Here is a 12,902-nt window from a genome sequence, read left to right as displayed (position 1 = left end):
TAATAATAATAATAATAATAACAATAATAATAATAATAATCAATTTACATTCCTGTGTTAGTAGACATGCTGTGGTATAACTTTCATAAAGTTTTAGTTAACCTTTCCTTTTCTTTTTTCCTTCAATTTTAATTCTCCAAGACACAAAGATATACTGTAGGCTGTAGTTACAGTGTACATTGTGTGCACCCATTAGTTTTGAGTGATTGATGCCCCATTGATTTAAAATGAAGCAGAGAATAGTGTTTAGCCGAAAGAGAAGGGAACACTATTTACTGCAAACCACTAAACACTTTCAGTCCATATTACAGTCTCATTACCATCATCTTGGAGAGCACAGCATGAACCCACCCGCGGTACAGAATGAAGACTCGCATCATTTTGTTGAGTCACAGAGATACAAAAACATGCATATTTTATAAATGAGGAAAACTAAAGAGGATTATTTCTGAACAGTGTATACAATATACAAATTCAGTAGTTCTTTGAGACTTAAAACATTTGTATTAGACATGATCTATGTATGACTTGATTTAAACATACATAAAAACTTTTTTTCTTACATTAAATTTCAAAGAACCTGATTCTTATCCCAAACTCAAAATTGTTTTAAGATTTCTTTGTCAAGTATCAAATGTGGAATGTATTATAATTACATGCATATACTAATATTATAATATGATTATTCCAGATTCTACTCCTAAATTAAAAACAATGAAATGCAAACAATCTTCTCCCTTTTTTCTCTATACATGTTTCAAAAAGTTTGGATACTACCTAAAGTAAAACATAAAATATCCTCTACCGATGAATTGGCCATAACCTTTTTACCCGTCTTTTACTTTCCCTAAACTTTCTCTTCTGCTTTAGTTTTGCATTGCTTTCAGTTCTTTCTATAGATTATGTTTAATTTATTGGTTCTGGCTTCTTTCTGTTCCTCTACATTTATTGATGCAATCTTTCTGTCCTGAAATCTTTCTGTCCTGAAAGACACTTCTAACTCTGATAGATTTTCTCAAAATTGCTTAATCATCAGTTAAAAACTAGTAATATTCTGATAGTGAAGTGTTAAATACAATGCATAACAGAAACGCTGAACTGTCAACACCACAAGCCCTGATTCTGAGATTTTTGATAGTTTCATTATTTATTTCAGTTTTGATTATTTTAAATGTTTTGCCACTTATTATATAAATATGAGCACAAAGCAAAAAAAAATCGAGTTACATAAAAAAAAAAAAAATAACATCCATATGTTGAAATGACATCTACAGTACTCCCCATGTGGTCCAGATGGAAGAAAAGCTGAACACTTGTCACTTGTTTTAGGATTCTGTTATAATATTGTTGTAGTGCAGATCATTTTTTCTTGGGCTTCTTGTTGGTAATAAATGTTTTCAAAAATAAACTGCTGGGCAGGGTCGGTTCTAGGATTTCATCTTTAGAGGGCTTAGCCCTCAGTGAGAATTTAAAACAAGAAGAGTTTTATATTATATATTATATGACAACTCTGGTAATAAGAATAGTGAAATTTCATTACTTTTGGTTGCCGTCTTTGCGTCTTTCCGCCGATTAACGTTATAGATAAACGCCTCCAGCTCTGACTGCGCGTGCACGCTGCGCGTACCTGTGCTTCTCCGTTCAAATAAAGCAGACAGCTGAAGACGCACTTTTGAAAGACTACAATCGCTCTTGGATGAAACTGATAAATAATTTTCTTTCCCATCGACGACATGTCCTGCATTTTAACGGAATTTTTATTGTTTATTTATGAAAGTAAAAATTATACTTATAGTTTTACGGTGGCTGAGATTACAGACTGGGGGGATGGAGCCACCCTAAAAAAGGCCTAGAACCGCCCCTGCTTCTGGGAAACATGAAGAAATCTCTCATGCCAAAAATGACACTGACTCTTACAATATGCCAGAAAAGGCACATGATGAGATCTTAGTATTATATGGTTGTGCAAACACAAGTCACGGTCAGAGGCGATGTGAGTATGGTTTCTTTGTGGTCCATTTGGTCATTGTGAAAACAAAGACATCTCAGTCGGCTTCACATTTTGCTATATGAATAAAAAACATGCAGTTTGAGTACATAGACATTTTCTAATCTCCATCGTTCACCTTTAATAAGCATGTGCCTATAATTCGTGTTCTTGGCTGATAGGAGTGAAACACAATGTGACGTTTTGCTGGTCTTGCTCACCAACCTTAAGGTACAATGGTACTTGTTCATGCTGTGCATGAGATGCCTTCCTGTTCACCATGGTTATGGTGATTATATGTTAGTATATCCTTCATGACAGTTTGAGCCAAACCCATTATTTTACATTTTCATTCTCTTATCAACACGGTCTTTTTTATTTTCACACCATTCTGTGTAAACTCTAAAGGCTGTTGTGTGTGAGCATACCAGGAGATCAGCAGTAGGTCAAATACTGAAATCAGCCCATCTGGAACCAACATCTGTACCAGGGTTAACGTCACAGAAATCACACTGTACTCTTGACCTGAATCTACATGATTTTATGCAGTATGTATCTGCCACATGATTGGTTGTTTGGATGACTGAATAAATGTGCACTGCATGACCTTCAATTCAATTGGTTAGACCTATAAAATCTAAAACACAAACCATAAAGAGTTGTTTTACAAGTAGCAGATCCTGTCAATCATCAAACACAGCCCCTACAACTGGGGCATGCCTGGCCAGGCAGAAGGAGAGACGTCCCTGCGTCAGCATCCAACCATTTCCACTCTGTTACAGAGTAACCCATGAGGAATGTCACTATGGTAACATGCCACATTATGACAAAAAAAACCCTGAGAAATATAAAGCAAGAAGAGGGACATAATACCTGACAGTCTCTACACTTCTGAATAGTTTAACATAAATTAAAGGTAGAGGATAACTAGTGCTGAAGCTCAGATCAGTCAGACATGAGTGCCAATAGAATACGCAAAAGACTCACAGGAAGTCAAAGGTTTAAAGATACTTGGATTGCGCCATGAAATGCTGACCCTCATGATGTCTCCATGTCTGTAAGGATCATTTCAGTGCATTTAAATTTGATGGGATTCTAATTTGATGTAGCATTATAAGGGATTTTCAGTGTAAATCAATTCTTCTGCGAATGAATTTAAAATGGGGACTAGCAACTCCAGACCAAAAATTTGCAAAGTCACACCAAAAGAGGAACAGCCTCTCTGTCAAGCAGTCTCACCGAGGAAGATCACTGCTGCGCAACGTTTACCACAACACCAGCAGGGAATTCTAGGACACCGGCAGATCAGCCAGCTGCCACCGCTTAAGCAGCATGTACCTCAAATTATTTCTTCACCACCAGGTCAGTTTATTTTTAATCCAAATTCAGTTCTTTTTTTATATCTTGTGAACAGCAGCTTTTTAAAGCCCAGACCTTTTCCATTTTTTCAAGACCTACAGACATGATTATGGTTTATAAGAGAATTCTATGTTGTACATATTCATAATTGCATTATGAATTGTCACCATTTGTTTTCTTTAAGTGTGCTGGTTTCATTGTGTTGTAAAATGTCTTTTACAGACTCACGGAATCTATATGCTAAACCAGTCCAAAGCATTATCAAGTCTCATCCACCACAAAGAGCAAAGGTCTAAAATGTCACCATAATCTTAGCTGTTCATACAAAATGGAACTAATAAATAAAGCTCTTTCTGGTTCTGTTTCTAATGTAGCCATGCAATTGATTGCAGTGGAGCTGACCTTGATTATTTCCCTTTGCTCACAGGCATGGAAACCAATAACATGTCCAATGGAGCTGTCAGCAGCATCTATGTCTTCTAACGAACATGTTTCCATGGTACACACATGACCATTAATCTGCCTTTCATTGTTTGTTTTGGAGATAAAAGAAAAGCAGAGAACCTGTTGGAAACATGGGGATAACATGCAAAACACTACTAAGGCAGAAACTTAAGCTTAAGATCAAACCTGTGACCTGGAGCTGTGAGGTGGCATCAAGTTGGCATATTGGCCACCTAGATGTGAAACTCCACAGCCTTTAACAAGGGTGTTTGAGTTCACCCAGATCAACCATTCAGGTCCATATAGATATATATATATATATATATATATATATATATATATATATATATATATATATATAAAAAAGTGAAGTGACATACGACTAAGTACGGTGACCCATACTCTCGTCCTCTGCATTCGTTCTCTGCATTTGACCCATCCAAAGTGCACACACAGCAGTGAACACACACACCATGAACACACACCCGGAGCAGTGGGCAGCCATTTATGCTGCGGTGCCCGGGGAGCAGTTGGGGGGGATTCGGTGCCTTACTCAAGGGCACCTCAGTCGTGGCCGGCCTGAGACTTAAACCCACAACCCACGGGTTACAAGTCAGACTCTCTAACCATTAGGCCATGATTGCTCCACATTATATATATATATATATATATATATATATATATATATATATATATATATATATATATATATATATAAACATTTTGTTATATATCTTAGGCTAGATTAGAGATAAGGCATTCTGGGGGATGTGAATTAAGCGGTTAAGTTGGTGGTCTACCGAAGGATTTGGAATCCCACATTCACCAAGCTGCCACTGCTGGGTCCCCAAGCAAGGGCCTTAACCCTCAAATGCTCAGATGTATAAAATGAGATAAAATTTAAGTCACTCTGGATAATATTCTCTGCATCTGCCAAATGCCATAAATGTAAATGGATTAGACTGCATTTGTTACTGCTGGATTTTAAATATGACAAATGTGATATAGCAGCATTTGTCCAAACAAGTTCCTGTAGGTTAACATAAAAAACAGCATAGAACATAGGTGTGATCTATTATAGATGTTTAGAACCCCACATAGAAGTTATTAGAGAAGAAGTACACCGCAGACAGCTGGTACTCCCTGTGGGTCTGATTACCATGCTGCTGGAGTGGAAAGTAGTCTGGGCTGAAGCCACAGTGCTTCCTCCATGGAATACACTTTGCTGGTACAAGACAGGTCCTCCTTCCTTTAAGGAAAGCCCAGAACTATAAACAATGAACAATATCTGTTCTAACTGGTCATCATCAGGGGTCATCAGATCATCATTAGATAAGAGGTCACCTGTAATAGGTTTTTGCCTTTTAAATGTACCCTCCAATAAATAAACCATTTCAGCATTGAGAGGGTCCTAAATTACAGCATAAAGTGTTAAACTATTATTGCAACCCAAAATGTTGCCACCTCGTAATGAAAGGATTTCTTAAGTGGGTTTATATATCACACAGAGAAACAAAGGAGGGTTTCTGCAAGCCCAGACACTCCTGATTGGTGAAAGAACCAAGAAGCGTCAGCAGCACATTAGGGAACAGCAAAGAATTTATACTTCCACTGGTGAGCGATTAAACAAGAATGGTTTTGATTTAGAAGAGTGTTTAGATGTATTTTCTGATTCAGTTAAAGTTAAAGTTTGTTTTAAAGAAGACAAGCTCTTATCAACTTCTCTGATTTCTCCAGTTGGAGGAGCTGGTAATTCGCGGATAGAAAAAATCAGAGTGGTGTCCAGGCCAACTCAGAGAGACATCTTCTGGGATGAGACAAAGGGACAGAATCTAGACTTCAGGGAGCTTCTGCAGCCAAGTCCTCCACTGATGCCAGAGCCAGACTCAGGAATGGAAGAAATGACAAGACGACTAAAATCAGAAGTTGGACTGAAGGGTAATTTGTCCAGGGACTTGAATGAAAGTGTAACAATATCACCAGGGAGAATAAGACAGCAGAATTTACCTTGGCTTGAGGATTTTCGAAAGAATGAGCAAAACCGTTTAAACACTTGGGACATACTGGAGAGCCAGTGGGGACACAAACTGTGGCAAGACACACACTGGGAAAGTCGTGAAAAAGAAAACGGGGAAATGAAATGGAATACTTCTGGTCAGGTAAATTCTATTCACCGGTAATGGAAAAATTGGGACAAACCGACATAGCTTAGCTATCGATGTGGATATCCTTGTCTAACCCCTTCGTTACTATATATGGAGTCAAAAAAATACACAAACTAATCGTAATGTATCTTGTTATAAAGTCCAATATATACATATATATTTTATTCTACAGCTTTCTAAATGGCTTGTGTGTTTTCATCGGTCACCTTGGACACTGAACAAATGTTTAACAAATGCATTATTTGCTAATGTAAATACATTAAGCTAACTGAATCATGTGCTAAAGTCCATTTGTGTTGTGAAAAAGTGACCAGTGTTTAATGTTTAGCTCTCCTTAATTTTATTGCAAATGATTGATCATATTTAATCACTGATTGTTCCATATAACATAATTGGATGTAAAAACTAAATACCGCAAACCAATAAAAATATGTTCTATGATGAAAGGTTTTAATCTAAAAATAAACCTAAATGTCAGCTGATATGTTGGGCAGGCAAAGCGCAGCTTCATGGTGGATTTCCTGTTCCCAAGCCTCCTGAAAACAATGTGTTAGCTGCTGCTGAATGGTTCCCAGCTGACATAATTATCATGATAAAATACACATTCATTTTGGTTGTATTGTGGGCTTTATCCAGTAGAAATATGAATTTAACACCAATTTAAATGAGTTGCTAATTACCAACCACAATAAATTCAGTTTGATAGTGCTTATTCGGTTTGATACGAGATAAATTTGATCTTAAAACTAATTTTCCGTGTAATAAAGTGCATTGTAAAGTAATATAATATGAATATGTTCATTTTCATCCGAGTCAGCCAATATTCATAAAGGATGTACAACAAGACAAAACAGATACTCAGGTACAAATAAAAAAACAGTAATAATCAAGTAAAGCAGATGGCAAATTAAACAACTACACATTGCAATAAAAAATCAAATAATTTATTTATACTTTTTAAACAAAGTCTGTTGTCCACATGAAATCAAAGAAAATTTGCAAGAAATGTTGTCAGAGGTGAGTGTGAATGGAAGCTGAATGTGATGACGAAACATGTGGACCATACTGTATTTCCCAACTCCATGACTCAGTGAGGTGCAAGAATCCTTTTTATAAAAAAAAAAAAAAAAAAAAAAAAAAAAAAATACAGAAGCAACTAGGAACCAGATCTCACACACAACAAAAATGTTTATGGTAGAAAGCAGCCCCACTGATCATTCCTTGATCAAGCCATGACCAGACCACACAGGATCATGTCTACTTTTACTAATAAGAATGGTGTAATATGCAGCTAGGACCTGCCAGCTGTTACTTCAGAAGCTGTTGGGTTTTTGTTAAAGAACCTATATTAAAGATCTCAGACATTAGTAAAGAAAATTAAGTAGCAATGTAATTGAAAGTGCAACTATTCTAAGCTCTTTTAGAATTGTGTATGCGCCTCATCACATCGCTTAACCTAGTAGCAGAACAAAGATGAACAGATACAGAACTGCCCAAGTCACCAAACAGTCATCAGCATCTGTTCAGAGATTTGGATTTAGACTTATTCCTAACACAGATTAGGCCAAAAGAGTTGGGAGTTATTTAAATCAGAGGCATATCGTTCAACAGTGGTGAATGATGAGAGGGGGCATTTGCACAATAAGAGCTCACATTTCCATCTCTCAACAGCTATTCACATGCTGAAGGAGCCTAACCCTTTACATAAACAAACTCCCTCTAAAGGATATTATGGTTTTTAATAAGAAAGGGGTCTAAAAGAGCTCTTGTAAAAGAACTCTTCTCAAGGAAGAAGAGACCAAAAGGAGAACTGGACACCTGAGCCTGTTTGTTTTGAGGGTACACAGCATCTGGCTGTTTTCACTGTGTCCAATAAACATAGCAATGAATTCCACTTTAGCATAAGCTTTACATTTCTTATGCAGTTTAGGTTCACAAAATACAAATGCACAATTCAGTTCTTCAGCAAGAAAAAAAAATAAAAATTCCAGAATGTCTCTGAACAATACTGCTGCACCTCTGTACAAAAAAAAAAAAGGATCACATTTTCCCCACCAAAAATTTGCATGGTTTTCAAGGAATAACCAGCAAAGCACATCAGGCAGGATTGCGAGAGAACGCAGATCAGTATTTATAAGGGGGAACAACAAATAAAAACAATGAACTACCTTGCAATGTGGGGTCTTTACTCATCTATACTTTTAATCAGTCTTAAATTCTAACACCATATAAAATTTATCACACTATATAGCACACACTCTGTGAAACAACTTCTTAACATTGTAAATTGTTGCATATCCTCCTCCGCGTAAGTGGTTGTTAATACAGAATGATGAGCCGCTTATTCTTCTATGCTGACCCCTGCTGTTAAACTAAAGCAGTGCCAGACAGCACAGGTGATCCGCACAGAATGAGGAAGTTATTACATTTCTTTCCCCAACATATGGCATATTTGAGTACAAGGCATTCATTAGGAATTAACTATTGACGAGCACAGTCGAGTTGCCCCTTTGGCAGTCAGTAAGTTATGCATCATTCTACACTGCACAACCCTTTGAAGATATCTGTTTATGTTGGGTACATTGTGAGAAAAGTGCATTGGTTTTTATTTGTAAATGTGTGAATTCATTCTTTATATTAAGGACATTTTTGTCAGTGATTCATTAACATTTCTGTTAAAAACACCCTGTCATTTTATAAAGATGGATGGATTTTTTCCTTATACGGTTCTGGTGCTGTATGTGGATTTAGATGCAACAAAGAAATCTTTTCAAACAAATAAATTTTAAAAACAAGCCAAAAACAAAAAAAATACAATGCATAAAACAATGCAGCACATTTTAAATCAGGTGGTGTGCACAGTTTGGTGATTTCTTCTCAAGAACATCTGACTCAAGCAATTACTAGTTTTAGTGGCTGAAAATCAACAAACTGTGCAGGCATGTAGTTGTGTGTCCCGCTGCTCTAAAGAAATTAGGATAACAGAATATTTGGATCATTCTGGCACAGTTTAGGTGCAGACACTGATTTCTGGTAATAACTCATTTAATTTGCCTGTTTTAGCAATTTAATGGCTTTGTATGTATGGACAATATCTCTGAGTGCAATGTGGTGTCTTCCTTTACCAAGAAGTGCATATCTGGCTTAAGCAGCTGTATTCCTACAATGAAAAGAGCTTGGTCTGTTCAAATATAGGGAATAAAATACACACATAAAATAATAGGCCCCTTTATACACACACACACACAAGCCCATGTATTGGCTTCTAACACAATCAGAGCATCCCCTTGAAACCTCTTCTGAGGAAAAAAAAAATAATTAAAAAAATAAAATAAAAATAAAGGAAAAACAGAAAAATCAGATTTGTTAGTGTAGCTTCTATTTTTCTCGCATGTTTAATTTTTGACGGTAGAATTTTATTTTCCATCCCTCAGTTACAATTACTCATAAAAAATAAAAGAATAGGAGGGTGATGCCTTGTTTTCTTTCTTTTAGCCTGATCCAGTTCGACACAACTCCTAGAGGTGACGCTAATGTCCTGCATTCACACAACCACCTGCAATCAGGCTTTTGGACAACAGCGAAATCCAGAAACTTTTCCTCTTCGGAGTCAGTGACTGCTTTAAATATTAGCACCCCCATTTTTTGCAATAACTTCTCTCGCACAGAGAAAGGTACATAAAACTCTATTACATTTTGCTTGTTTTTCATGCGGCTGCCTCCCCTTTGTTGCTTGCTGGAGACCAACTCTCCGTACTCACTTGGAAACAGGGACAGGAGGACAGAGAAATTGAGGGACAGTTCGGGACATCGCAGGAAAACTCAGCGTAGCCACAGCTTGAGCCGGAGAGCATCCACTCCATTTAAATAGTATCTGAACAGCCGCTTGTCCCTGACAAAGCCCAGGTTCTCATAAAGTTTCAGGGCTGATTTGTTGGTGATTTCGGTCTCCAGCACCACCTGCACAACACAGCAAGGAAACATGCAGAATGTCCTATTTAGGAGAGGTCGTGAGTATTTCATCAGAAACAATGATGGTAACAACACAGGGCAAAAAGAACAACAGTAGGCAACATCCACAGGGATTTGTGCATGAATATGTACTGTCTCTTGATGCGTCTCTTACCTCATCACAGTCCCCTTCCACCATGGCATAGATGGCCTTTTTAACAAGGTTTGTACCTGAAACGACAACAGAAAAATATACGTTAATGACCATTCGACTCGGTCATTGAATTCAAGCACCAATGTGAACTGACTGCATGCCATAAACTACTGAAGAAGAAAAAATTAACCGATTAGGTAGTCATTCAAATATCTCTTTGAAAGACTCTTAAAAAGACGTTTAGTGGCAAGCTTAAACACGACCATGCGTGAAACACACGTACCGATGCCTTTCCTGCGAAATTTAGAATCCACAGCAAGCATAGCAATGTATCCTCGTCTGAACATCTTCTTATGCATGTCCAACTTACATACAATGGCACCAACACAGTTTTTCTCCACCATTGCCTATAAAACAACAGAATGTTAAAATCATCACATAAATGACATCCTATACCTTGATTTGGGGGAAATAAAGCAAGAAAGTACTTATAACAATAAACTATCTAAATAAATGCAGGTAATTACATAAATGATTAAAAAAGATCTATGTTTGAGAACCCAGTTATTTTTATAGGCGTGTCTTTTCATTTCATGTGTCTTAAAATATATTACTTTTTTTTTTTTTACATTTTAAAACTATTCATAAGTGCATTATTTATTTAGCACAGAACAAGTCTCACACGGTCTGATTTTTGCAGTTTTTTTAAAACGCTAACAGATGACTGCTAAAAATTAATTGATTATTTATTATTAACTTTGTTTGCTAAGATGTCAGTGTTCTGAGTAGTCTATTATTATAATGGAATCAAATTGGTTGCCAAATAATATTGGTTCACTGAGCTGTATTGACAAGATCTGCTCACACGGTTCTACCAAAAGGAACTAGTTCTTTAACAATTAGGTTTTGTTTCACTGTGTATCCCAATATACCAATCTGTACTGATGCCTTTTCTCTTGATTTGAATATGGTATAGTGTTTTACCCTGCAAAGTTTTAGGTGAATCAAAAAAAAAATGAATTAACGTCAAGTTAAAGTAAAACAAAAACGACACAAAAAGCCATTATGTAGCCTGTATTTAGCTAACATGCTGTCAGAAAGCAGTGGTTGTGAACAGTAGAACTCCTATTTTTATCTGAACACTGAACAGCATCCAGAAGCTGCTTCTGCAACATAAAAATGGAAACTACTGCATGTGATGCATGAAGGAGATCCAAACTTGCACACAAAAAACACGACTTTCACACGGATAGTACTATTTTGTCTGGAAATCTGTAAACAAATCTAAATATTGTTATATGTAATGTGTCAAAAATGTATAGATCATGTATCGTGATGTGTTTAATGCCATATCGCCCACCCCTAGTAGGCAGTATAACTACATACATACCAGAAAGCAGAGCTGGGGCCAGTTGTGAATGAAGTACCTATAGGTGTATATGGAGTAAGGCTCGGACAAGTCTTTAGTTATGAGCCGTATTATATCCGGCATCTGCAGCTCGGACTCGTATCTCACATAAGTGATGGGGCTGTGATCCGCTGTGCTCACTGACAGCTTTGCTATCTGATCCTCTAGTGCTGTCTCCTGAACTCCAGCTCCCTGCGGCCCCAGGCCTGGCTCTCTGTCCTCTGCTGCTTTCTGCACATTATCGATACACTCGGAGCGACACACAGTCCTGCCGAGCTCGGCGTTTAGACACCTATCTGTTTCGTGCTGATCCGAACAGCCGGGCTCGGTTATGGCCGAGAGATCAGGGGAGTCGACTCCGTTACTGGGTAGCGAGCAGTCGCGGTTGTTATACGCGAATTCCCTGTTTCCCCACTCGTCAATGCAATCCACGTATTCAGAAGCAGTGAGCTGACAGTCGGGCTCTCTGTGAGCTCGGTGCTGGACGTGATTTTGAGCGATTTTATGGCCGCGGTGCTCGTCGTGCTCTGGGTGGCAGGCGATGCCGTTGATCTGGGACGGTGAAGAATGTAGCTGAGGAGCCGAATTGTGGTGATAAACGCTGTTCTGGCTCAATTTTACTATCCCTTTGGGCTCAGTGGCTTGTTGCGCCTCTGTCGCCCGAGCTATAACATCTCCTCGATCGCGGTCCAATTTTTCATTGTTCCCCAGGAACGAGCAGCCATCCGCGGGCAGCGATATAATTTCGGCCGAGGACGCAGGCAGTGTGTTAGGCCCAGGCGGCACTTCAGCCATTCCACTGCATGCAGTATGGATGTAAACAAAAGAAGCAAGCCCAAACCGAGCTCTCGAGCTAAACAACCAATAAGACAAATACCCGCCGAATTTACAGTATCGGTAAAATAAAAATGAGCGAATAACTATAATCTCGTTTGCTATCTCGTGTCCCCTCTAGCCATTACTCAAGTCACTTCACACTAGCTGGCCTATCAGCTGCCGCAAAGCAGGTTTGGCAATTTGCGACACATAGGGAATGCTGGGAAATGAAGTATCAGGGAGTACAGAGAAGATTTTAAACACACACACACAAACTAAATTCGCCTAAAATATCCACTCACTTTGAAGTGAAAATGTTATTATTCTCAATTAAAACTAAAATAAAGCACACAGGTTTAACAAGCTTGTGGTGTTCAAAATAATTTTTTTCCACCTTAAAAAATTTCCAAAAACAGCCACTAGATGGAGCAACAAGTTAAAACATTCATTATAGCGAGGGCCTAGAAAGCTTTCTATCAGAACTGAAAGTGTTTTAACAAGAATAAAAGTTTAGCCCTAGGCCTTGTGTGAATATAGTGAACATAGCGGTATAACCAGCATAATAGACACAAATAGTGTCATTTAAAACTTGTACAAATGTAACCATCATATCCACAA

At 37.8% G+C, this 12,902-nt stretch overlaps 2 protein-coding genes across 2 annotated transcripts; one reads left to right on the top strand and one right to left on the bottom strand.

Moving 5' to 3' along the window:
- Positions 1–2,565: 2,565 nt before the first annotated feature.
- On the top strand, positions 2,566–7,068 carry LOC113659380. The gene is made up of 5 exons (XM_027172104.2): positions 2,566–3,349; positions 3,569–3,636; positions 3,774–3,845; positions 5,299–5,404; positions 5,528–7,068. Exons 1-5 carry the CDS (start codon positions 3,148–3,150, stop codon positions 5,968–5,970), a joined length of 891 nt encoding a protein of 296 aa, XP_027027905.2. The 5' UTR covers positions 2,566–3,147; the 3' UTR covers positions 5,971–7,068.
- naa30 (N-alpha-acetyltransferase 30, NatC catalytic subunit) lies at positions 6,878–12,476 on the bottom strand. The gene is made up of 4 exons (XM_027172738.2): positions 11,451–12,476; positions 10,344–10,467; positions 10,082–10,137; positions 6,878–9,915 (listed from the first exon to the last, which is right to left on the bottom strand). Exons 1-4 carry the CDS (start codon positions 12,261–12,263, stop codon positions 9,778–9,780), a joined length of 1,131 nt encoding a protein of 376 aa, XP_027028539.1. The 5' UTR covers positions 12,264–12,476; the 3' UTR covers positions 6,878–9,777.
- Between the last annotated feature and the right edge of the window lie 426 nt (positions 12,477–12,902).

This window comes from Tachysurus fulvidraco, chromosome 12 (assembly GCF_022655615.1).
Source record: "Tachysurus fulvidraco isolate hzauxx_2018 chromosome 12, HZAU_PFXX_2.0, whole genome shotgun sequence".
Classification (NCBI taxonomy): Eukaryota; Metazoa; Chordata; class Actinopteri; order Siluriformes; family Bagridae; genus Tachysurus; species Tachysurus fulvidraco.
The sequence above is the reverse complement of the archived record's forward strand: the minus strand, read 5'-3'. Positions and strand labels throughout refer to the sequence as shown.

What these genes read in the sequence shown, in the direction of transcription:
- LOC113659380 (XM_027172104.2), top strand. Translation starts at nt 3,148, where the DNA reads ATGGGGACTAGCAACTCCAGACCAAAAATTTGCAAAGTCACACCAAAA. An exon ending in ATCCACCACAAAGAGCAAAG is followed by an intron (nt 3,637 to 3,773) that starts GTCTAAAATGTC and finishes CTTTGCTCACAG; the next exon opens with GCATGGAAACCAATAACATG. An exon ending in CTAACGAACATGTTTCCATG is followed by an intron (nt 3,846 to 5,298) that starts GTACACACATGA and finishes TATATCACACAG; the next exon opens with AGAAACAAAGGAGGGTTTCT.
- naa30 (XM_027172738.2), bottom strand. Translation starts at nt 12,263, where the DNA reads ATGGCTGAAGTGCCGCCTGGGCCTAACACACTGCCTGCGTCCTCGGCC. An exon ending in GGCCCCAGCTCTGCTTTCTG is followed by an intron (nt 10,468 to 11,450) that starts GTATGTATGTAG and finishes GTTGTTTTATAG; the next exon opens with GCAATGGTGGAGAAAAACTG. An exon ending in ATTTCGCAGGAAAGGCATCG is followed by an intron (nt 10,138 to 10,343) that starts GTACGTGTGTTT and finishes TTGTCGTTTCAG; the next exon opens with GTACAAACCTTGTTAAAAAG.